This window comes from Lycorma delicatula, chromosome 2 (genome assembly GCF_047948215.1).
Source record: "Lycorma delicatula isolate Av1 chromosome 2, ASM4794821v1, whole genome shotgun sequence".
NCBI lineage: Eukaryota > Metazoa > Arthropoda > Insecta > Hemiptera > Fulgoridae > Lycorma > Lycorma delicatula.
The window spans coordinates 146,393,346-146,417,081 of record NC_134456.1 but is presented as its reverse complement, the minus strand read 5'-3'; the positions used below and the strand labels follow the sequence as shown (position 1 = coordinate 146,417,081).

Here is a 23,736-nt window from a genome sequence, read left to right as displayed (position 1 = left end):
TCCTTTATCACCACTAAGCTCTTTTCCTCATATTTTATTTATTCCTCATTACAGGTTCTAAAAATACATGTCTGACCTCGGTAGGTCTTGTATCTTTAGACCTGAAGACCTGAGAAGACTGTAACCTGAAAATGAACCAATGCATCCTTTGAATTAACTGGCAGGGATTGTTCATGGACTAACTTCAGTACTCTGTTTCTTGTCTGATGACTACGCAATAAGTTTAACTGACTCAAACACCTGTCACATAAAAATCAAACATCCTCTAATTCTTCTTAAAATATAAGTGGTAGTTCAATTTATTGACAACCAAAAAAGAAAGTAAATAAGTCACTATTTAATTAGTTAGCTTGTTTTAGGTATTGGTACACGAAAAAAACAACTTTTTTCTTCATACCAGTTCTCTAAATTAGTTCCTTAAAAAGCCTATAAAACAAGGATTCACTTTATATTGATGTTGAATTTTAATACTTTAAATAAACAATACTGATTTTTTTTTTTTAGGGGATGTGAATTTTTACACATCTATGGTCATAACTTGGGTAATTTAATACAAAAAGAAATTTCATTTCTCAAATAAAATAAGCCTCAATCCTTATTTCTATAAAAATGAAGTTTTCTTGTGCAGGTCTCATTTTTCAAGAAAACTGCAAAAATATTGTACAAAAAATCAGCAAACCATTCCAAATAAAGACAAGGTGATGGATTGTCTCCAATCCTATTCAACGGATTTTTAGACAAAGTCATGAAAATCTTATGAAAAAAGATGACAAAAGCGTTAAAATCAGAATAAAAAACCAAAATCCAAAAATCAGCTACCTTGCTTTTGCAGATGATCTAGCATTTCTTGCAAAAACGGAAGAAGACACAATTTCCCAAATTAATGAAACAGCAGGAAAAGTAACTGGCAAATTTACTTCTCAAAAACAAAAATCATGATTAAGCTCAAAGATCATCCCCAAAAAATCAAGTGACCAAGTATGGAAAAATAAATGTCACAATTCAATTTAAATGTTTATAAAAAAATAATCAATGAGAGCAAGTCAGATTAAGCAGCTTAAGAAATTCAGAAATCCAAATTAGAGAATTACATTTCCTACCCAAAGAAATTTACAACAAAAAGAATCTTTACATAAATAAAAAATTGAGGTGACAATACATTAGTCAGATCAGAGAAAGATTTTACATGGAATTGAAACAGCAAATCTAGCTTGCTTAGAAAATTGTCTCAAAATGAAAAGGAAAATCTGAGGTGAATTGGCAGCCCCAGAAAAACAGAAGGGTACAAACTAAAATCAAATATGGAAATTTATAAAACCCAAGATTTGGAAACTAAAATTAGAAAATAAATTTAATTCCTTAGACACATGATCTAAATGAATTCAAAATCACTAAATAAACAGATTTTCGAAAAACTTTAAAATATAAAAAGCCAATCAGGATAATAAAGCAGATAAAAGAGGAACTTCATAACCTAAGAATAAGAGGATCATTTGAAGTCTGGATAAATAATTTACAATGAAAAAGTTCTTGCAGATAAAGAAGAAAGAGCATAGAAGAAAGTGGACAGAAGAAAAATGGGTGCTCTCCAAGAAAATAACAGAAATATGGAAAAGAAGAAATGAAGCAAAAAATAAATGCTGGTAGCATGATTCCTAATAGACGGCTTTAAAATAAATAAAAAATTAATTAATTAGTAAAATCTCTATTTTCAGTCCTAATAGTACTGGGACCAGCTATGAAATAATCAGTCTCATTACAGTAATTGTATTTTCATAACAAATGTAAAGATTAGAAACACAAATTTTAGTTACATTCATGTTTTTCCTACGTTGTTTGAGGTATAATATTATTAAGAAAATCTATTTCAACAAACTGGTGATTGTGAAACTGCCAGTTATTTAGAGTTGGTTGTAGGTGTTCCACTAGGTAGAAGTCACACTGTAAAAGCATTTTCAGTTTCATGATGCACTTAAAAATGATATTTTAAATTTATGAATAAAATCACAATAGGAAAGAGTTTGAAATTAGATACATGATCCATCAAAATGCCCTAAAAGAACCAGATTCCTTAACGAATCTCAATGCAATGGCAGAATTATCATCTTACAAGACATTTTTTTAACAATAACAATTTTTTAACAAAATTTTAAATACAGATTTGGGATTATACATTAAATTTAGGAAAACAAAAAATAAAAAAAAAATAAAACTGCTTACAAATAGTTTCAATAAGTTACTTTTACACAGAAACTACTTATCTACACTTGATGCACCACAGCAAGGAAATAGTCTACAATTAAATATAGTACTATCAATAAAATTTACTCAATTTCAATTTTAAAGAACTACTAAAACATTAATTATATAAAATATTACACTGACTGCACAATGTTATGACTGCATAATGTTTATCATCAATCAAACAGAATGCAGATTCAACGATACAAAGAACACCAAAGACATAGCAAGGTATTTTCAATGTTTTCCAATCATCTCAGAATTGTAAATAACAAATCCACTAACCCTAATATTCACCTTACATTCACAAAAACCAGCATTTAACTGCATTAGAACATTATGAAATATATAACAATATACTAAACAAACATATACAACTCAAATTCAACATACATCTTGAATGCATGTATGTATGTATATATATATATATATATATATCTGTGTATGTGTGTGTGTGTGTGTGTGTGTATCTGTATAACTTAAAAACATCCTGGCAGTAATATATCATCTAATGCCAAGTTGAGACAACAGCATCAGTCACTGAAGATGGTTATTAAAGTGTAATATTTATTACTTTTGATTAGTTTGTTATTTCAAAAGTTTTAGATTGCATAAGCAGTACATTTAAATAATTGTTTTCCTTAAAAAAGTATCTTAACTTATTGTTTATTCAGTAGATGACATAATTAGATATATAGCTAAATAATTAATATAATTTGTTATTGTGGGGCTCACTATATGTACAAACTATTTTCCAAATCAGAATTTTTGCAAGAATAAGTCGTTCATTAACACATAAAGAATTGGTTTTATTCTTGCTGGATTGTTAAATATCCCCCACTTTATATAAAACATATTTTTCACCACTAACTAAAAATACACAAATAAATATTATTTTTAATTATAAAAGATAAATAAATAATAATAGTCTCATAAACACAATATCCTTACACACAACATAAGTAACTCTAACCTTAATATAAATTTAGACGGCTTTTATTTTTGCTCATGTTATTAAAAATATACAGAAAAACATGTTAAAAAAAATTATTCCAAATGAACTAAAAACTGATTTTATTACATTAAATATTCAGTATGTCCAGTTTGAATTTATAATGTAATTAAATTATAATAAATTAAAATATCATCTGGAAGAATAATTTTCATATAATTTCAAAATAAGTCATTAATTTATACAATGGTCAGGTAGGTTTTGATTTCAGCAGATTTTATACATTGCATATAAATGCAATATGAAAAATGGCAGATTCACAAACATAATTGTTAATTTACATCAATTGAATTTTAATACTTTTAAGTGTTTTTGTTTCATCCTGTTAATCAGTGAACAAAAATATTACATTTTATTTTACATTTACAGTGTAAAAATGTAGTGATTTCTAAGTAATCAATCATTACATAACTTAAAATATTTATTTTTATTTTTAATTAAAACATTATGCCAGATTACATGAATCAACACAAAATATAACTATTATTTTTCATTCATATAATGAGATAGGTAGGTAGTTGTGTTGTTCATTGCTCTAGGTTCATACCAAGACTAAGTTATAGTACACTGTACAATGTTCAGACTTTAAATGTATTTAAAGTATAAAAAATGGCAAATTTCACATACACAATCTTCATTTAAAGAAATTTTGGCAATTGCCTATTAACAATAATGTACTGTTTGATATGTAAAAAAACAAACTAAAACAATGGATCAAAATTCAGATTAACTGCAAATAATTTACAATAAACAAAATGAAAAAAATATCTAAATGATGGACTGAACCATTAATTTTAATATCTTTAAGGATTTTTATACCAAGTTTACATAGCACAACCAGTAACCTGCAAAATACACAAATCATTGAATAAGTATATTCAGACTAAATTATAAATACTATACTAGTACTTAATACTGTATGGGGAAAGATAATAAAATGTAAATATGTGGTGACATATTTCAAAGAGCAAAAGTATTAAGCACCAATGCTAAAATGAAAATCTGTATTATCACGTAAAAACATGATCACACAAACAAGAATGAAAATACTTTTTCTAATAAGTAATATATTATCAGGAAAATAAATAAATTCTTGCTAAATTGGATAAATCACCCAAAAATAATAAAATACGATTTTGGGCTCAAAGCACAAATTGTCAATGATGCACAGACTAACTTGACGTTGAAACATTTCACTGAAATAAGTCCTGATTTTACACAATTATTCTAAAAATGAACATTAATTATTTTACTTACACAGGGCAATATTTAAACACTTCTCACCTGAGCAACAAAGTTAACAGGATTGCAGGAAGAATCAAAATCTGATGGAATCATTATTAACTAATATGCAAGATCAAATAAAATCACTGTGACGTTTAAATACATTTAATTAGAAAAGAAAGGTAATAATTATCACGCAAATTGGCTATTCGGAACATAATTAAGAACTTTATAGATTCGGCAACCAAACCCTTCGATTTTTACGGTTAAGCCCGACCCTAAACGACTTGTTCGTTAATTTCATGCAGCAGGCACACCAACATATTAATACAAATTATTGAACATTTTAATTTCTAGAAAAAAATTCAGAATTTCATTGCAGAACTTTAAATACATAAAAAAATTACAAAGTAAATGTAATAATGTAACGCATTAAAATAGATGTATTGTAAAATAATCTATTTAGAATGGACAACTATGAAAATATATCAGAGAATATTAAGTAGATTGTTACTCTCCAGTCTCAGATGGCTGTTTCAGTGGTTGCGTCATTTTTAATTATTTACTTACAAAGAAAGAGCTGTACTAAATGATTTTAATTTAAAACTGAAACGAGAAAATACTCTCGAACTGTGCAAGTAATGAAAATCTAAAAAATAGATGCATATTTCAGTTCTGTTAATTAAAAATAGGGTTGTATGGAATCCAACAGCCACTTTTTTAATTTTTTCTTCCAAATCGGTAGGCATTTGCTTAGAAATTATAAATCTAACCAAACTTGCTACGCTCGCTAACTTATTTTTTTTATTCTTACTCGTCGAGTTTATTCAAACACGCTCTTCCAAATGTAGCAGAGAAAGGTCCAGTAAAAGTATTATGCTTATAATTACAATCTAACCAAATTTAACCTACGCTGACTTCGCTTGCTAATCTTTACCATGATGATAGTAACAAGGTGTAGCATTGCGCACAGTATTCGGCGCGCATGCGTGTACGCTCGTTCCAAACTCTCATTTTCTACCGGGTTATTTGAACATATAAGTAAGGGATTTTGGGACAAAAGTTTTTTAGTTGTACAAAAATTTTACAAAATTTTAAATACATGATAATGATTAAACGAGCTAACAATCGAATATTTATGAATGATTATTCACTTTCAATATGAATTAGTATTATTTGGTACTGATAAAGTTGTAATATTTATTAAAAATAATAAAAAATTTTTTTTTAATAATCCTTAATAAAAATAAATATTTTATAAAAGTCTATTGATTCTTAAGAGTATTGAAATTGATTGTTAATTAAGATAAAATTCAAAATAATAAATGAAAACCTATTTTCAAAAGAAGAGTATGTTTTCAATAAATTGACAAAGATCGTCATGAATAAGACAAAAAATGAATTTCCTGAAGAAGTAATTCATTGCTTAGCAAGAACGCGAACTTACATTACATTGAAACATGCAAATAAACAAATTCAGGAGAATAACACCGCCAAAAAACGAGAGAAGAAACTCTCGAAAACTACCAATATGAAAAAACACAAGTTATATGATAGTTAATAAGTGAGAAGTTAAAGAACACGATGAAAGTTTATTTTTATCTTGTAATTCGTAGTCCGTCGTATTTTGATGTTTCATTTTTAATATAGGTTTTAGTCTAAGTATTAATTTATTTAAGTTTGCCTAAGAATTTTTTCTAAGAGTTTTTACTTTATCTGTTATATGTATTACAACATATGAAAATATACGAAGTGTTATCATAGAATTTCATTTAATTGACTAATTTTTTAAATAACGTACTTCAACTTCTATTTAATATTCTTATAATACCTCATGAATAATTTTATGTCAAGGAAAAAATATTGATATTTAAATGCAAAAAAAATTGGCAGTAAGACATGTAGTTGTATTATTTTGGATACTTTCGAATTCTTTCGAACTCAAGTCGGTTTTGTCCTCTTTGTTAACATTTTTTATTTTTCTTTATATTTGCAAAAGGGTCAGTTTTGGTTTTTATGTTAATGAAAAATATTTTATTTTCTATTTCATATAAAATGTTTCCATTATATTTTCATTTTGAATTAAAAGAATTAAAGTTAATTATTTTCTGAACCGCTCTGTATCTAATAGTACATTAATAATTTATTCAAGGTAAATTGTTTATTAAGAAAAATTATTAAAAATTATTACATTGTTAAGAAATAAACAAAATTAATCATTTAGATCATAATTCTCGACTCCACATACAGTGAATTAAATTTTATATAAAATAAACAAAAAAACCTTCACTCCATATTTATTTGAAAGTGCGTGTACACGTACACGTGAGTACAGCACTTCCTATTTATAAATATTAGAGTAAAAATCCACATTTCAACGCCAATTTTCATATACGTCAATAAATTTATTCTTTTATGTTTCAAAAGTTTGTTTATTTTTGATAATTCTTCCTTTAATTACATTGATGTCTTGCTTCTGTTTGTGCGCCAACTGCATAAACGAATTTAAACATCATGGCGGAAAAAGGATTTTGGGACGAGCCACTGCGCAACGCTGGGTGTGCGACACCTTGTTACTTTCATCATGATCTTTACTATCGAGCGTAGGTTAAGCTGGCTGATTATATTTATAGTTTCTCTCCAAATATCTACAGATTTGGAAGAAAAAGTGGCAGCCGGATTGCGTAAAAGTACCAAAAATAATTTTTTAAGTAATTTTAAAAAGGTTTGGAGGTAATTCAAATGTTCTGAGGTTCAAATCCTAGTAAACGTTAGTTGCTTTTATACAGATTTGAATATTAGACACCATATACTTTGGTGGTTTGGATTCAATTAACCTCAAGTCTCCGTACAATACTACATCTCATTTCACGTCATACATACATCATTCCTATCTCACTGCACTGTTAGGGGATTAATTAATTTGATGTTACAAGTTATTATGAAACAAATTAATCGTGAAAATAATAAAAAAATGTTAATAACTGAAGTTAATATTAATAAAATAATGCTATTTATAAAATTAAAATAAAATAAATGTAAAAAAGTAATGTTAATAATACAAAACCAACAAGGACCAGTGACCCAAATTCTGTATTAAATTGTTATTTTTAGTAAATAATTGCAAAAAAACATCCTGTTAATAAAATAGCTGTATTTTATTTTAATTTATGAAAATAAATGACTAATGAAACTGACCACTTATTTTTGTTTAATTTATGGAAACAAATATTACAAACATTAGAAAAAAATGTTGGCATATAACATTTTATTACAATTTAAGCGAATTAATATATTACTTAAAAAAACAAATAAAAAATCAATTTAATTATAATGACAATTTAATTTTATACTCGTACATTTAAAATTTATAAAAATAAATTATTTATAAATAATTTTCATCCCTGAAAATCTAGTCCGGTTTAATTTTTAGAAAAATTTCTTATACAATGTTACATACCAGGGTCATTCAGATGATTCTCAGCCTGACTTAGAGATGGTGCATGTATGACCAAATAATGACTATGCTATTTGTCAAGTATTTTTTTTTTTGATGGCTTTCTGCAAAGTTTTGGATGCTTGTTTGTGGCAAATGGGTAACATAAACTAAATTTTAAATTTTCTGAAAAATGGATAAAATTGAAGTTTTGGTTGAAATAAAGTACTTTCTTTTAAAAGGTTTAACGTTGTTGGATACACAAAAGAGTTACATTCAACTTTAAAAGATTCTTTACCTTTGTTTTCGATGGTAAAAAAGAAAATTAACAATGTCATAATAAATTATCACCAACTGAATGTATGGAACCTTCCTGACATCACAAATATCTTGAGAGATCATATCCAGTACATATTACGCAATGTTTTTTTTACAAAACAGCGTTCAGCTTAATGGATGATGCATCTGTTAAAAGTCGACTTAAAATGCATTTGACTGAACACTTCTCGATAATGTTTAGATTTTTTAAATGTGAATCTGCTGAGTTTCTTAAGGTTTTATAACAGTAGATAAAACATGGATTTAACATTACACACTAGAAACCAAATAGTGGGTGGGAACAGGTAAAAGTACACCAGAGAAAGTGAAAATGGATCCATCTCCAGGAAAGTCATGGCTATATTTTTTTTTTAGAATTCTGGTGGTGTGCTGCTCAGATTATTTGGAAAAAGGCAGGACCACACCAAGGAGTATTACACTTCACTAGTGGAATGACTGAAGGATGCTATTCAGGCTAAATGTCCACATCTAAAAAAGGAAAACTTTGTACACCCCCTTATAGATGTAATTCTTCTGTGCAGGTGCCTATGTTATAAAGACAATGTATCCTCCAAAATTCACTTAGCTGACTTAAGCGGTGTGAGCTGCACATTGATTAGTCATTCAGGACACTTTAACATAATTAGTAACATGTAAAATTTTACATGTTAGAGGATATCATCCTCTTTACATTTCAAAGATAAATAAACTTGAGAACAGAAAAACAAAAAATAAAATTAACAAACAAATCGCACAATAACATAGAAAAATACAAAAAAGTAATTGCAAAAATTACTTCATTTGCTTCATTTATCAATATTACTTCATTTATCATTTTGCAAAAATGAATTGCAATAAATATTAAATAATCAAATATAGATGTGTGGCTTCAAGAAACAACAAGATCTTCAATATCCGCTTTTTGTTTCGTAAAATATCTCAGATGTTAGTTCCTAATTTAAATTTCCGATGCAATGCCACATAATATGCAGTCCTCAAGGATGTGGTGTATCACAGTTGTCTGTCGTAGCAAACACAAACAGGTGCATCGGTCTGAATCATTAGGTGTCCATGTGTAAGAACAGTATGCCCTATTCTTAAACAGCAAATAATAACCTCCTCTCAATGGTTATTCTGGATTGAAGAGCATGGCTGCACAGAATTCTTGATGAATCAGAGTTTATCTTCTTTTTCTGTTTAGCCTCTGGAACCACCACGTAAAGTATTACTTCAGAGGATGATATGTATAAATATAGACTACAAGTGTAGTCTTGTGTAGTCTCAGATCGACCATTCCTTTTGAAGTCAAGAGTTGTAGGGTTGAAATTCTAGTAAAGGCAGTTACTTTTATATGGATTTGAATACGAGATTGTGGATACCAGTGTTCTTTGGTGATTAGGTTTCAATTAACACACATTTCAGTTTAGGCTGACTCAGAACTGTAAAAGATTACAGTTCATTTACATTCATACTTATCATCTTCATTTGTCCTCTAAAATGGTATCTTGAGGTGATTCCAGAGGTTAAATAGAAAAGGAAAGAAAGGTCAATCATTCCTAAGATGTGAAGTTAATTAACCACCACAGAATTCAAGATTCCCAACCACCAAAGAATACTAGATTGTGCATTCAAATTTGTATAAAACTGTCTTTACTAGGATTTAAGTTTTAGAAATCTTGCCTTTGAAGTCAGCTGATTTGCAATTACGAGTTTACCACTAGACCAACCTGGTGGTCCGAGTTAATCATCTACTACAGCAGTTCAATCATGAACTGCTTTTGGTACAACACGACCAGGATACCTATGTCGATATTCCGTAACCGCTGCCGCAGTACTTCCATCGCAAAATCCATAGATGAAAATCACGTCGGCATATTCGGCATTTGTGAAGATACGCGGAATTTTTCAAAATAAATAAAACAAAATTTCACTTTTTTTAACAGATTTGATTTTTATGCACTGTAAAATGAATACAAAATTACAGTTCTTAACAGTTTTCTGAAATTTTTACGGTAAGAATTCGACGTAATACTGCAAACACGATTGATCAGCGAAAGGTTATTTAACACATTACCACAATTAACTGATAACATGAATAGTATTTAAACAAATTGTGATGAAAAAAATCAGTGTTGTTAACTTGTTTTCCGTAGGTCTAATATTATTGTACCTACTAAACACGTCTGTTTTCTTTTTTTGTAACATTTTCTTCTAAGTTATCGTCGGTTTTGTTGTTAATAAAAGTCGACATGTTTAAAATTTTATTTCTGTTTTGTTGACATTATTTACATCAATCTTCTTATATTTAAATTCTCTTCAATTTATGTTTAAAAAATGTATGATTTATTGCCAATTTAACAACGTTATTGTACGTCAAACGTAAAAAAATGTGTTTTTTGACCCTATTTTTTGGCGTTTTACATGGGATATCTTAGAAACTAAGAGAGATACAGTTGAGGGACCTATTTTTTTCGATTTCCCAGCTCAAATACCGTAAGAAACAATTGAATTTGCTCCTTAATTGTCTTTACCAGAATTTCAGAAAGCATTAATTTACTCGTAGGAACTTAAACTCGGGCGAAATCTTTCATCCTGTATAACTCGCTAACGAAGCGTTTTCGGAACTATGTTTATATGAACGTTTTTCTTATTTTTAGCCTCTAGAATGAGTTGTCAAAGTATTGCCCTATCCTCCTGAATCACTCTGTATATGATAATAATATTGACTTGATCAATTAGCTAAAGGCCAACTGTTATTATGCTGGAAAACTTACTAAAAACTAACGTGGCTCATTCTTTACAAGATTTGAATATCTTCCTTTATTAGTACGACTGCTGAACTTTATTAGATGCAGAGATCATCTGTGTCTGTTACATGCCAAGATGCATAATAAAAAATCCCCATAACTTTGTTTCACCACTGTGTAGAATAATCAATATACCTAGCAGATAGAGAAACTGTAAGGGTTTATGGTTGTTGTGAACTAAATGAATGTTTTTGTAACACTACATCTACATACACTGAAATCCTAGATATGACAAATACTGAGAAAAATATAAAATTTTTATTGTACTTTTAAAACAGATTTCTTAAAAACTCAACCAATTTTTTCTCAGAATGAAAAAGTAAAATAATGTAAAACCTATGAAAAAGAAATGCTCATAAAGGTATTAGTAATCTGAAAATTTTTTTGGTACAATTACTGCAAACTGAACAATGACCTTGTAATTAATGACAAATTTAAGTAAAAGAAACTTATTATTCAGCTAAATTTCAGTATTTGCTTATTAATAAAGGTAAATGCGTGTAATTTCAATATATGAAAGTGAAATTAACTGAAATAATAGTTACTTTTATATTCAGAAATACTAATAAATAATTTACTGAAAAAATCGTAAGCAAAAGTAATAACGGATTTTTATTCATCTTCCTCAGTATGATAATTTACATTCTCTGCTCTTTTTTCATTTTATCTTCCATTCTTTCTATTCTTCCTCTTAATTACAAACATTAAAAACATTAGTGTAAAAAATTTATATTTATTAGTACCTTTTTTAAATGTAGATCATATTTTCACTGAAATGGCTGTATACCCGTATCACAGTCTAAAAGCTAACCTAGAATAAATTCAATTTAACCAATCCTAGGGGAATATTTTCAGTTAAATTAACAGGAAATGAAAATAGATTACTTCACAATTAAAGTGAAGTATAATTATTTTTAAATTGGATATCTTTCATTTAGTTGAAAATGAAAGACATTAGAATGATGTTACAAAAAAAGAATTGGGAACGTTGTATAAAATGACTTTTTTATCATTAAACATCGAAAAGCAATATATTTTTTTGATATGAGAGTTTCTACAACTTGAGGTGAACTGTAACCATTTTTGAAATTAGTGGTAAAAAATATTTAATAGCCGAAATATGGCAAGGGTTTACTTAAGTTAATGTTTTTGTGAAAAAAATGTTGTTTCGGTATGGCCTTTAAAATGTTGTCATAAACTTTTCCTAAACTTTGGTCCTTCTGATGCGTATAATCAAAGTTGTTGCCGTGACTTGAGTCTACTTTGGTGTTTATTTAAATCGGTGTCAAGTGGTTACCTTCCCAGGTGTTGAATTCTTACAGAGTAAGGCTTTAACAGCATCTGTATGAAAAGCGGGGAGCGTTCGTGATTTGTTCGTTTTTGCCGAGTCCTTTCTTGGTATCAGGTGTTTGATTTAGACATGCACCTGCCTCAGAGAAAATCTTGTAAACCGATCGATACAAGGGATGTGGCGAAAAAGTGGTAACGACTGCTGGTGTAAATACCCTGTAACGACCAATGGTTCGCCAAGGAAGGACGGCGAGCTCTACCTGGGCTTGCGCTAGGACTATCTGGACTAATCACTATGCATACAACCAGGACTAAGGCGATAAGTCCTGTGTGTGTCCCGCTCATCTTCCGGAAAATACTATCTATCACTAGCGGAAAATGCCGATTCGTTGGTACATGTCTCGTGGTGGTCAGGTGTATGCTTGTTATAGTATATATATCGATCGATATATATATATATATATATCGAAGTTTTGGGAAAATTTAGTACTTTTTAACCGGATCCGAAGTTTCGGTAGAAAATCGCAAATATCTCAAAAACGGTTGGTCCTAGCGCTCTGAAAAATTTTCTCGACCCCCCTGGACAACTCCATCCGCTCCCAGTGGAATTCGTCAGATGATAGTAGTTTCAAGTGCCCCCGGGGCGCCGTTCAGAAATTGGGGAGGGGGTGCGATAGGGTACCACCGTAATATCTCGGCAACCGCTATTCCGATTTTTACGATTCAAACGGCCTAAGTATGAGTAGGTCCAGCGCTAACTGTTTAACTCGTCAGGTACACTCTTGATCGACCGGATCTTGGTTATCCGGAAATTAATTCGTTTAGCCCTATGTTTTGATTTCACTCATCCGACGTAAAACGTACAGATCCAATTTTTCGCTAAATACGCTCAAACCTGTGCGCTAGCGAAGCTGTAAAGTATAAACTTTAAAGACTAAAATGTAGAGAATAAATTATATTTTAAACCACCACTCTTAAATTATACGCACTAAAATGTGAAAAATAATTTTAGGACGGTATTTCAGAATGGATTTGACAACAAGCTTTGATGGTGATATGCAAGATTATGTGAAAGTTATAGCTTAAAATTAAAGATTTGATGTTTTGTCAATTTTTTCTTATACGTGTTGAATGGCCTAAAGAGTGGGGTTGAAACACGGATAAGAAAAAATTTGCAAAAACATTAAATCTTTAATTTGGAGCTATAACTTTCACATAATGTTACATATCACCGTCAAAGCTTTTCAAATCCATTCTGAGATACGTCGTAAATTTATAATTATTTTAGCTTATTCTAATTAGTAAGGAATGCACTGGCGAAGAGGTCGGTTGTATAATCTGAAGAGTCTTATGGGAAAACTCAGGCGCGTTAGAAATGAAGAGGATGTCGGCAGGGGAGTAGAAGATGTTAACGTCTTCTCCTCTGATGACGAATGCTAATCTAGGCAGGCGAACGAGTCCACCAGGATACCAAAAATTAGTCTGAATAGTGATTCGTTAACGCTGGTGGCAGGGGTGGTAGTTCTATCCCTCTAGAAGCATAATTTCAGTAACAATATGAACGGTTGTTGGATTTCTTGAAGGCAATCGAAGCGCCTCTCCAGCGGTTCGCAGACGAGTGATATCAAGGCTTAATGAGTTTAGGGAAATGTTCTCTGCTTTGCCGAACGGATTTAAGACGCTTGCCTCTAAACCAATTGACGTCAAGGAGGTTGTAGTTAAAGAAAAGAGACAGTTTCCGTCCCGGTATCAGCACCCAGCACCTGTGCTTATTAAGGAAAAGCGGAAACAACGCTGCCTTAAAGGCAGCTGGAGGTCAGCTTAGCCCGCAAGCAACCAGAAGTCATATTCATAAACAGGAAAGAGGACTCCGCAAAAATAATTAAGAAAATTAGAAAGGAATTTCAAGCTGCCCTCCAGGCCGATTTGAAAATTAAGAACATAAAGAACAGTAGGAAAGGTGTCTTTGTCATAGCGGATGACAAAGAGGCAGTTTGAGTCGTTTCAGAATCTGTCGTTAGTAAAAGGCTAAAGGTCAAATTTCATCAGAAATGTAAAAGGCCTCCAGTCAGTGTTTATAATAGTCATTGACCTCACTACCGAATGCGGATGAGAGCAAAATAAAAAGGTATATTTTTATTACAGGCGTATTAAATTTGTAAATTTGTTTCTTGATTTTTAAGTAAATCAAGAGGACTTTGAGTATATTGAATTGTAGGACAAAACTGTCGTTGTTGCAGTCAACACTTGTTTTGTTGGCGTGAGGATAGTATTTTTAGTGTTTAAAGAGAGAATAAAAAATGATTTGAGTGTACGTTCTAATTGAAATAAGATATAGGGAAAATTTTTGTGTGAAGGCGCGAAAATTCGTAGGTGTTAGGGAAAGCGCGGACCTGATGTATCCCGTTTAATAAAAAAATATTATGTCTGGAAGTTAATTTACGAAAAAATTCAATTTATATTTGACAATTTTAACTGATATTAATTAACAAGTTAGTCTTTATCTGTCTTTGAGAATATAACATTACCAAAATTTTTTTCTTACTTTTCAAAACTGATAAAATAAATACCGGTGCAAAAAACAAAAGTTCAGTTCTGTAAATTACTATTCAAACAAATTTCTGTTAATTTTCAACTAGATTGGCAATTCTGATGACGTAATTTGTTTTACTAAATATATTAATACAGGTAAAAGTAAAAAAATAATTTTGAAATTAGTTCCTTCTTTTTATTTTAAATTCAAATATATATTTTAAAGCTATTATATATTGAAGATTACTAAGTTACGTCAGGAGGGATTCATTAGAACGATTAAACAACTGTAATACCACTGGACCAATCAAAAACACAGAAAAGTAATTAACTTGTTTTTCAATTCTTGGAAAAAGTTGTTTTTTTCTATTCTTTTAACGTTAGACGGAATACGATACGTCACGAGGGAGTCGCTCGAGTCGTAAACAACTGTATTTGATTGACCAATCAGAAACGCAGACAGTAATTTGGTTGATTTTGAATCTTGTAACGTCATACGAAGTAAGACATCTCTTAGTCTCGTTCTAATAGTTTACGTGTGCACATCTCGTTCGTGTGGTAACTATGAACAATCTTCTAGAAAAGAAAACCACACAATTTAGGACATTATTTTAAAGTGAGGTACATTTATTTTATTGTATGCAACATAGATTTTTTTTTTAATATATCGGTTTTAAATTAAACAATTTTTTTTCTTAATTTACAATTTAATGAAAATTAAAATTTAACGTTGATCTTTTAAAGCACATTACTAAAGAGTATATGATGATTTTTTTTACATGGAATTTTGTTTTTTAATGATTTTTTAATTTTAAAATCTATTCTAGATAAATAATAATCTTCCATTTTACAAAATTTGTTTTATTCAGAAAAAGAAGGGTGGTAATCTTTTTTTTGAAATGGATACATCAATATGGCAAAATTACTGAAGAATTTTATGTATAAACTAAAATGAATTTTATTCCAGAAAAAAGTATAAAACGTATTAATATTTTCAATAATTTTATAGGAATAGCCTAATTTTTATATTGCATCTAGATACATTATTTGTATAGTGAAATTATTTTATATGTATTGAATAGACATGTTTTTTCTTGCGCTTTGCTACCTTTGTCTACTGAAAATAAGTACAAATACCTTAGTACAATGAATATTTCACATTGATGTATCGAATACTTTAATTATTATTGCTGAAACAGGAAATACTTTTTAGAAACTGTATTAAAAGAAAAGTTTGAATTGGGAAAACAATAATGTGCATTTCTGTATCATATTTAAAATACACTTATTCTTTTTTTAGTTTTTTCTGATCATAATAATTGTGTTATCTCCCCAGTAGAACTATCAGAATCTTCTTTCATACAAAATCATTGAACAAATCTTATTCGACATCGACACATTTCCACATCTACATTGTTCAAATTCTTTTTTCTGTAATTCTGGAGAAAATTCTTGAAATAACAGCCAATTATCACTTGTACTAATATTTTCCATAATTGCAGATATATTCTTCATTTATTTCTCAAGAGTTTATAATAAGAAATTAACTTTTATTTTAATAAAAGCAATTTAAAATTTATTTTTGTTTCCTATATTTCTAAATTTTTCCTGGACGTCAGTTGTAGTTAATTGCATTCATTTCTGGGTCTCTTGATTGTAACCTAAAAAGAAATCCTGTGTAAAACTGTTTTATTGAGTAACCAACAGATCCTGCTTTAGAAATTTTGTCTAAAATTTATTTTAATGTTGTTCAGTTCAGTAATAAACACTAACAGAATATTCAAATCCAAATAAAACTTATTCTAATCCATTTTCAATACTTTGATTTGATCCATTACCATGTTTAGCAAATTAACAACTGGCACACAAATTTCTGAATACTGTAACACAATCAAAAAATTTAATCATTATTTTCAAGAGAGAGACAATTTTTTATTTATCTCAGATTGTACAGGTGACTAGGTAGAAGGAAAATATCAGGGCATAATTGTTTTAATTACTCATTTTTCTTCTGTTTTTTCTAAATGAATTTTAATCTATGCTTTAATATATTTTTTATGTAATTCTTAACTTTGTTAGGTTAGGTACTTTGGTGGTTCAGGTACTGATGTCCTATATCTCTCTTGTCACTACATTCATATAAAAAAAATAGCCAATTATTTCAAATAATTTCTTCATTGAAATCATTTACAATTTTTTACTCTGATTTTTCTTTTTAGATACAATTATTTTACTGCATTTATTTAATTATGTATAGCCTTTTGTAAAACTTCATACAGGAAGAAAAATACAATCCCAGTTTATATTCATGCCTTTAAGCAAGTAGTCAAATTATCTTATACTGTAAAGGTTCCATTTATTTTCATAATAAGTAGTACACTGTAATTTTGTTCTTTATGAGAATTCTCGGTTTTTTAATGTAATGTAAATAATACAATTTTTCAAAAATAATAATGATTATTTTCCTAACCTTTTAATTAAATATTTAACTTTAACCTCTTTAGAGAGAGATAAATGTTCTTACTATGCGTATTTCATATGCAAATTATGTTTACATGGTTTTGTTGGCTCATATACAGTAATTTTTAATAATATACATAAAATAATTAGGTAGCTTGTTATGCATGTACTTGATATGTAGCTAGTAATTTCATGCATTTTTATGTAACTTGTGATTGCATGTTCTTTTTATGTAGCTTAGAAATATAATGGTTTTATCATAAAAAATTCTTATACTAACTTACTAACACTATTATACTAATTTAAGTCTAGTTGATGGGTATTTTATGTATATCATTCATTCTGCTGTATTTGAGCTGAATATCTAAATTTAAATCAATTATCAAGTATTAAATTAGAAATGTGTCTTCAAAGAGATTAAATTAAAATATAATTTATTTTAAGGAAATTGATTTTAAGTCCCTTAACTTTAAGCCTGTTAAGTCTCTTAACAGGCTGTTTATACAATTTCCCCAGTTTTCCTTTAAATTTATTACTTTTACTGCAAATTTTTTTAAAATAAAGATAAACTTGTGATTGTTAATTCATAGTATTGGCTTTTTTCAATCGTATTTGATCTGTTTATGTAAAACAGCCTCGCATCTTATTTTCTTTGTGGATTCGTTTTTATTTTATAATTACACTAAGTAATTTCTTGATTAAATAATCAATTTTATGAACAAAATTAAATCCAAAATATCCCTTTGATTATCTACATACAAACATGTTTAAGGATACAACACTTCATAAGATTTATTTTTAGCTTCGATTTAAAAATATCTTCTTTCTCACCCTAACCATTTAATGTTACACCATCACACAGTATTTGAACATATACTGGTCTTCTGCTCAGAAGCATCAAGGAACTATTACAGTATATCCGTCAGGAATCATTTTAGTTCTATTCAAAAGCCCATCACTATTACCGTTTATAACTTTTACAGGAATGTTAAATTTAAAAACACACTACATTAAACCTTTTATATTAGCAAACTATATATATAAAACCCCTGTTTTAGTCTTCTAGTGTATATGCCCTATCTTGCGTGCTGGTTACCCACTGTAATTATTCGTTTATTTCTTTAAATATGTATATGTTTTATAAATAATTTTTCCAATTCATGTAAAACCAAAATCGAGCACCTTCTCTTTTATTATATGAAATTAGAATTTATCATTTAATCGGTACCTGTCACCTGCTATTAATCATTCTGCACCTCCCACTGTTCGCATACATAATTTCTTTCTAATTATATTTCATATCGTTGTTGAAAAAGTACCTCTTTATAGATTACTAAAAAATAGATTTAATTTTTTTCTATAATCCTACAGATAAAAATAACTTACCCCATTTTCAATTGGATTGTCATCGATCACAACTTGATTCCATTTGCTATTCATCAGTAACAAATTATTTTCATCAAACATACTTTTCTTTATTTTTGTTTCAATTACTATTGAACTTTTTTAGTTTTTATTCAAATTTGGATTGGCCATATTATGCTGTGAAAATGCATTCTTTAGCGCATCTTAAAAGGGGTAATTAAGAGGTCTGGATATTAATGCATACATCTGCACAAGTACAAACGGGAAAAAAAAGAAATATGGAAAATAGATTGAAAACTGAGTAATTCATTCCTTTGGAAAATCTTCTATTTTCAACATCAAAAAGAATACAAAAATCCCTGAAGTTAAATTTCTTCAAATCCATAACATTTTTCTGATGAAATTATAAAACTATAAAAATCATCTGGATAATTCATACATTTCCCTAGTTCAATGTTCTAATTGGAGTTAATGTTTAGGATTACAGTTTTAAATTATGTAATTGTAAAAATGCACACATAAGAGTGTATTATACAGGTAGAAAATTTGATATTTTTTTATGCAGTTCACGGTTATTATTCAGATTCATTCTAGACAGGTAACAAATTTTATTCTCTCTGATGCAGAGTGGATTATTTTAGATTGTTGCTCAACAATCTGCAGCCCCACTTTCAATCTACATTCAGCAGCTGCAGGTTACACTGCTCACCACACATCTACATGTCACAACACGCACCTGGTCATGAACTCTTCATACCCCGCACGCTTTACTACTACTGCACCACACTACTCATCAACAAAACTTCTACGAAACTCAACACTTCTTACTCAGCTACAATACAAATGGTGATGTCATGACACTTTCCTTAAGTTTTGTGGCTGAAATTTAAGGTGTAACTGACCGTGCTGAGAAGTGAATAGCTCTGCGGAGCGAGTCGAGAATGGTGGCCTCCGGGAAAAAGGGCGCACCCAGCTGTATCAAACCCTAGCTTCAGTAAACGGTGCATTGCCGCGGTGGTCCGTTTTCATCCCTGGTACTCATAGGACATCTATGGAAAACCACTTATCAAACTCAAACTCTATGGTGGTTGGCGATTCACCTAAAATAACCGCGCCCAATTCTGATGGAGATCAGAATTGATCCAAAGAGGCAGTACAGAAGAAAACCACTGGTGGTGAGCAAGAACTTGAACTGCAGAGTTCACCGGCTACACCCGCCAAAACCGTGGAAAAAGACCGCCCGACCACCACAGACGCTTTGAAACACCGAACTATATAAAAGACCGCCATGGAAGTACAGGTGACGTCACATAAGCGGCCAGTAACATCGTCCCCCGAATTGGAAAGGAAGACCGACCGATAAGAGGATGGGTACACCTCCGCCGACCGGAGAGTCCTTAACCCCCGATTGGACTAAAGTCAAGAAACGCAAAGGCACTGGCAACGCCACTCCATTGAAGCAGACACAACTAACCATGTGCACGTACAAAATGATGGAAGCAATAGAATAACTCGTCAAGCTATGTTGCTCCGACCAAGTTATCCTCAAACTAAGCGGACCCCTGACGATTACACTGGAGCATCGAACCAGAGAGATACTAGGACTTATGGGAAAGACCCCCCCTCCCCTCGAGAACAAAACACGATCGACTCGGCAACACAGACAGAATAGGGACGGAAATCGACGACCTCTGGGGGACACAGGACTATGATCGCTGAATCTCTGATGTGCTGAAAAACGGCGACGAGAACGACCTCTGAGCAATTATAAAGCGTCCCTGGAGAAAAGACGCATACAAACACGTTGAGCTTCAAACCGGCCTACCACATCCGACATCAAGTACAACGGCCTTCTTCGCACCATGCAAACACCGACGACCGACAGGTTTTACGGAACTGGTTCACGTAGTCTCACCCATGATTGGGCGCTGACTAGAAGATGTGTCGTACGCCCCAGGAGGGACACTCTATAAAGACTTACATAGCATGGAAACGTGCTGTACAGAAGAAGAGGATGTCGCCAGGAGTACGGTCTTCGTGGTACTGTTAGACGAAGACATAGACCCCGTAGCGTGGCACAACTACACGGACACATTACAATTTTGCGCACCGGTCGGGAATTCGTGACAGATTGGGCAAAATCATTGAATACTGGAGCCGATGGAGTGTGGGCCAACACGGACTGTTCCTAGTAGAACGTCGACAGAAGAATGACCCCCCTCTTCCCTGGTGGAGATGAAAAAGGAAGGCACCACCTACGCCGAGTTACTTCGGGATGTGAAGACGAGGTTGGGGACCGACATGGCAGATGACATCTTGTCAGTTAGGAAGGGCCGAACGGACTGCCTAGAGATCAGGTTCCGTGATAATAACAACCGGAGGGACGACGTACTGAAACGGCTAGGGACCAGCCTTGGAGATGCCACAGTCAGAGAACGCCCGTACGGCGATCGACTAGTAACCTGCGTAATGAAAGAGTTGGACATCGACGCAACGGCTACTCAGGTGGAGATAGCCGTTCGGCAGTCCCTGGGTAAAGAAACAACCGTGCGTGTCGTTTCTCTGCGACCTTCCTTAGAGACCCAGAGAGCGACAATCCTCTTGCAACCAGCAGGTGCCTCGAGATTACTGGAGCGAGACCGAACAAAATTCGGGCGGCACTCCTGTCGGGTAGAAGGCAAGGAGAAGACCACGAAATGCTTCAAATGGTGGAATACCGGCCATGTCGTCGGCCGATGCACTGGCCCTGACCGTTGAAGTCTCTTTATTTGTGATGGAAACTACCAACTAGCCGAGAGCTGCAAGACAACTGGACACCGAAACGGAGGCTGGGGCTGTTCTCACCGCTCGCCACGATGTAGTATTTTAGATTATTGCTCAATAGGTAGAATCTGATATGCTCTGACAGTTCTGGGTGTATTATTTTAGATTTTTTCTCATCATATATCAAATATGATATACACGTTTTTTAATTTTAATTCTTGATTATATAGTGACATTGTAAATATCTATGTTGTATGCAATAAATACATAAAGCATTCTTATCGCGTCAACCGAGTCGCGACCGTCTTTCATCATCCCGATAATTTAGAAATAGTTGTTCTCATAGTATTTATAATTATTCTGTTTATTATGTTTGTTTCTTTCTTTGTCTTTTCAGCTCATCACTTCACCACCAATTGCTGAAGTCCTCCCTGTAAATCAATATATATATATATATATTTTTTACATAAGCTTTTTCTTAAATTTTTTTCTAGGTGTTAATGAAATTGAAGGTTACAGCATATTTATATCTAATTACAGTTTTAAGAATTTTTTCTTTTATTTGAAATATTTTTAATTTTAAATACCCCTTTGCTTTCCCCAATCAGCGTTCAGCCACCTGCTTCAAAGAAGATGCATGCTGGCATGTTCGTTTAATTTTTTCAAACCAAGGTCAGCTGATTTTAGAGGTGCTTTATTATCTCATTTATCCACTAATATTTTTATTAAAAAAATTAACTTACTTGCAACATTCAGCATTTTTTTGTGGTAAAATTGATTATTTGAAAAATCCATCTAGCATAACAGTAATACAAATTATTTCAAAATTTATATATAATTTTTATATGTAATATACTTGCCTTGCATATTAAAAAGGCATGAACTGATCCTGGTTCTTAGTGTGTAATTATTTTATCTTTAACATATTTCGAAATTGTGGGGGAAATAAGTGATTGGTGTAAATTTTCACTCTTTGATCAAGATCAAAGTGTGAAATTAACATTATCTTCCTCACTATAAAAATTCACAAACTATAAATAAAAATGAGACTTGAATAATACAGATTACCAGATTACATTCCACATCTCAACTTTTCACTTCATGCTGCATCCTACTTCTTCAGAGTACCAGATCGACCGATTCTTTCAGCTGCTCGATGGATTTGATCTTTGGATTAGCCGTGGCGATAAATGTAAAGCTGTGTTGCCAAATGGTAAAATATTAAGGTAATACAAATTTTTTACTACATTATATAATTTCATGATAATATTAGTGTTTATTAAAAGGCTCCATCCATTTATGTAATGTTTAGCTTCAGTTAGAGCAACCAAGTAGTGAAGCTACTCAGTCTACCACTTACTTTGTACAACTATCACTTACCTTGCGCCACTATACTTACCTTGTACCAGGGACCAGGGCCAAGGCATTAGACCTCTCTGTGGCTACTCTAGTGGTTAACTCATCATTGCAAGACAAATGATTTCAAAGTTGAGAGTTGTAAGGTTCAAATCCTAGTAAAGATTTTAATACTAGATTGAAGATATCGGTGTTCTTTCACGGTAGAATTTTAATTAACCACACATTTCAGGAATGGTTGATCTGAGACTGAACAAAATTGCACTTAATTTGCATTCTTACATATCATTCTCTGAAGTAATACCTTACGGTGGATCCAGAGGCTAATCAGAATAAGAGAGGATCAGGACATTAATGATACTGCAGTTACTTTTATTTCTAACTTTTTTAAAAATTTTAGGTAGAGCTGATATTAAATATGTCAGTGGAACACAGAAATTTTGTGTGACAAATTACAATATAAATGCAATAAAGGAAACATCAGCATTATAAAGAGAAGAAACTTAATAGTGTTACATATAAAAAATGCCAGTTATCTGGTCAATGCCTAATTTTTCTCTGAAAAATATATTTTATGGGAAATATAAACCACCAAAACAAGGTAATTAGATAAGTTAAACTTGCCAAATTAATTTTCACTAACTGTTTTACACAGCATCCTTCATCTTCAGTCTGTATTAAATTCTATGCTTAGTACATTAAAACTTTTTCTTTTTAATGATTTCTCTTTTTTATCTCAAATTATAATGTTATGTATTGTGAAGTTTTAAATGATATTATTGAACATAAATGTAGTTGTGAAAAAATTTATAATTTAAAAAAAAAATAATATAAATCAATTAAAAAGAATAAATTATAGTTTATTACAAACTGAACTGCAAGATACCGGTTATTAGAAATAAGGTAAGAATAACTAATATAATTACTGTGTT

General features: G+C 31.0%; 1 protein-coding gene across 3 annotated transcripts in view; it reads right to left on the bottom strand.

Moving 5' to 3' along the window:
• Positions 1-4,776, bottom strand: part of Hip14 (palmitoyltransferase Hip14) — a 133,944-nt gene extending 129,168 nt beyond the window's left edge. For all 3 annotated transcript variants that reach the window (XM_075356409.1, XM_075356408.1, XM_075356410.1), the window contains exon 1: positions 4,538-4,776. In XM_075356409.1, the coding sequence (XP_075212524.1) occupies positions 4,538-4,591 (54 nt within the window). In that variant the 5' untranslated portion in view covers positions 4,592-4,776. The remainder of the gene's footprint in view (positions 1-4,537) is intronic.
• Positions 4,777-23,736: the final 18,960 nt, after the last annotated feature.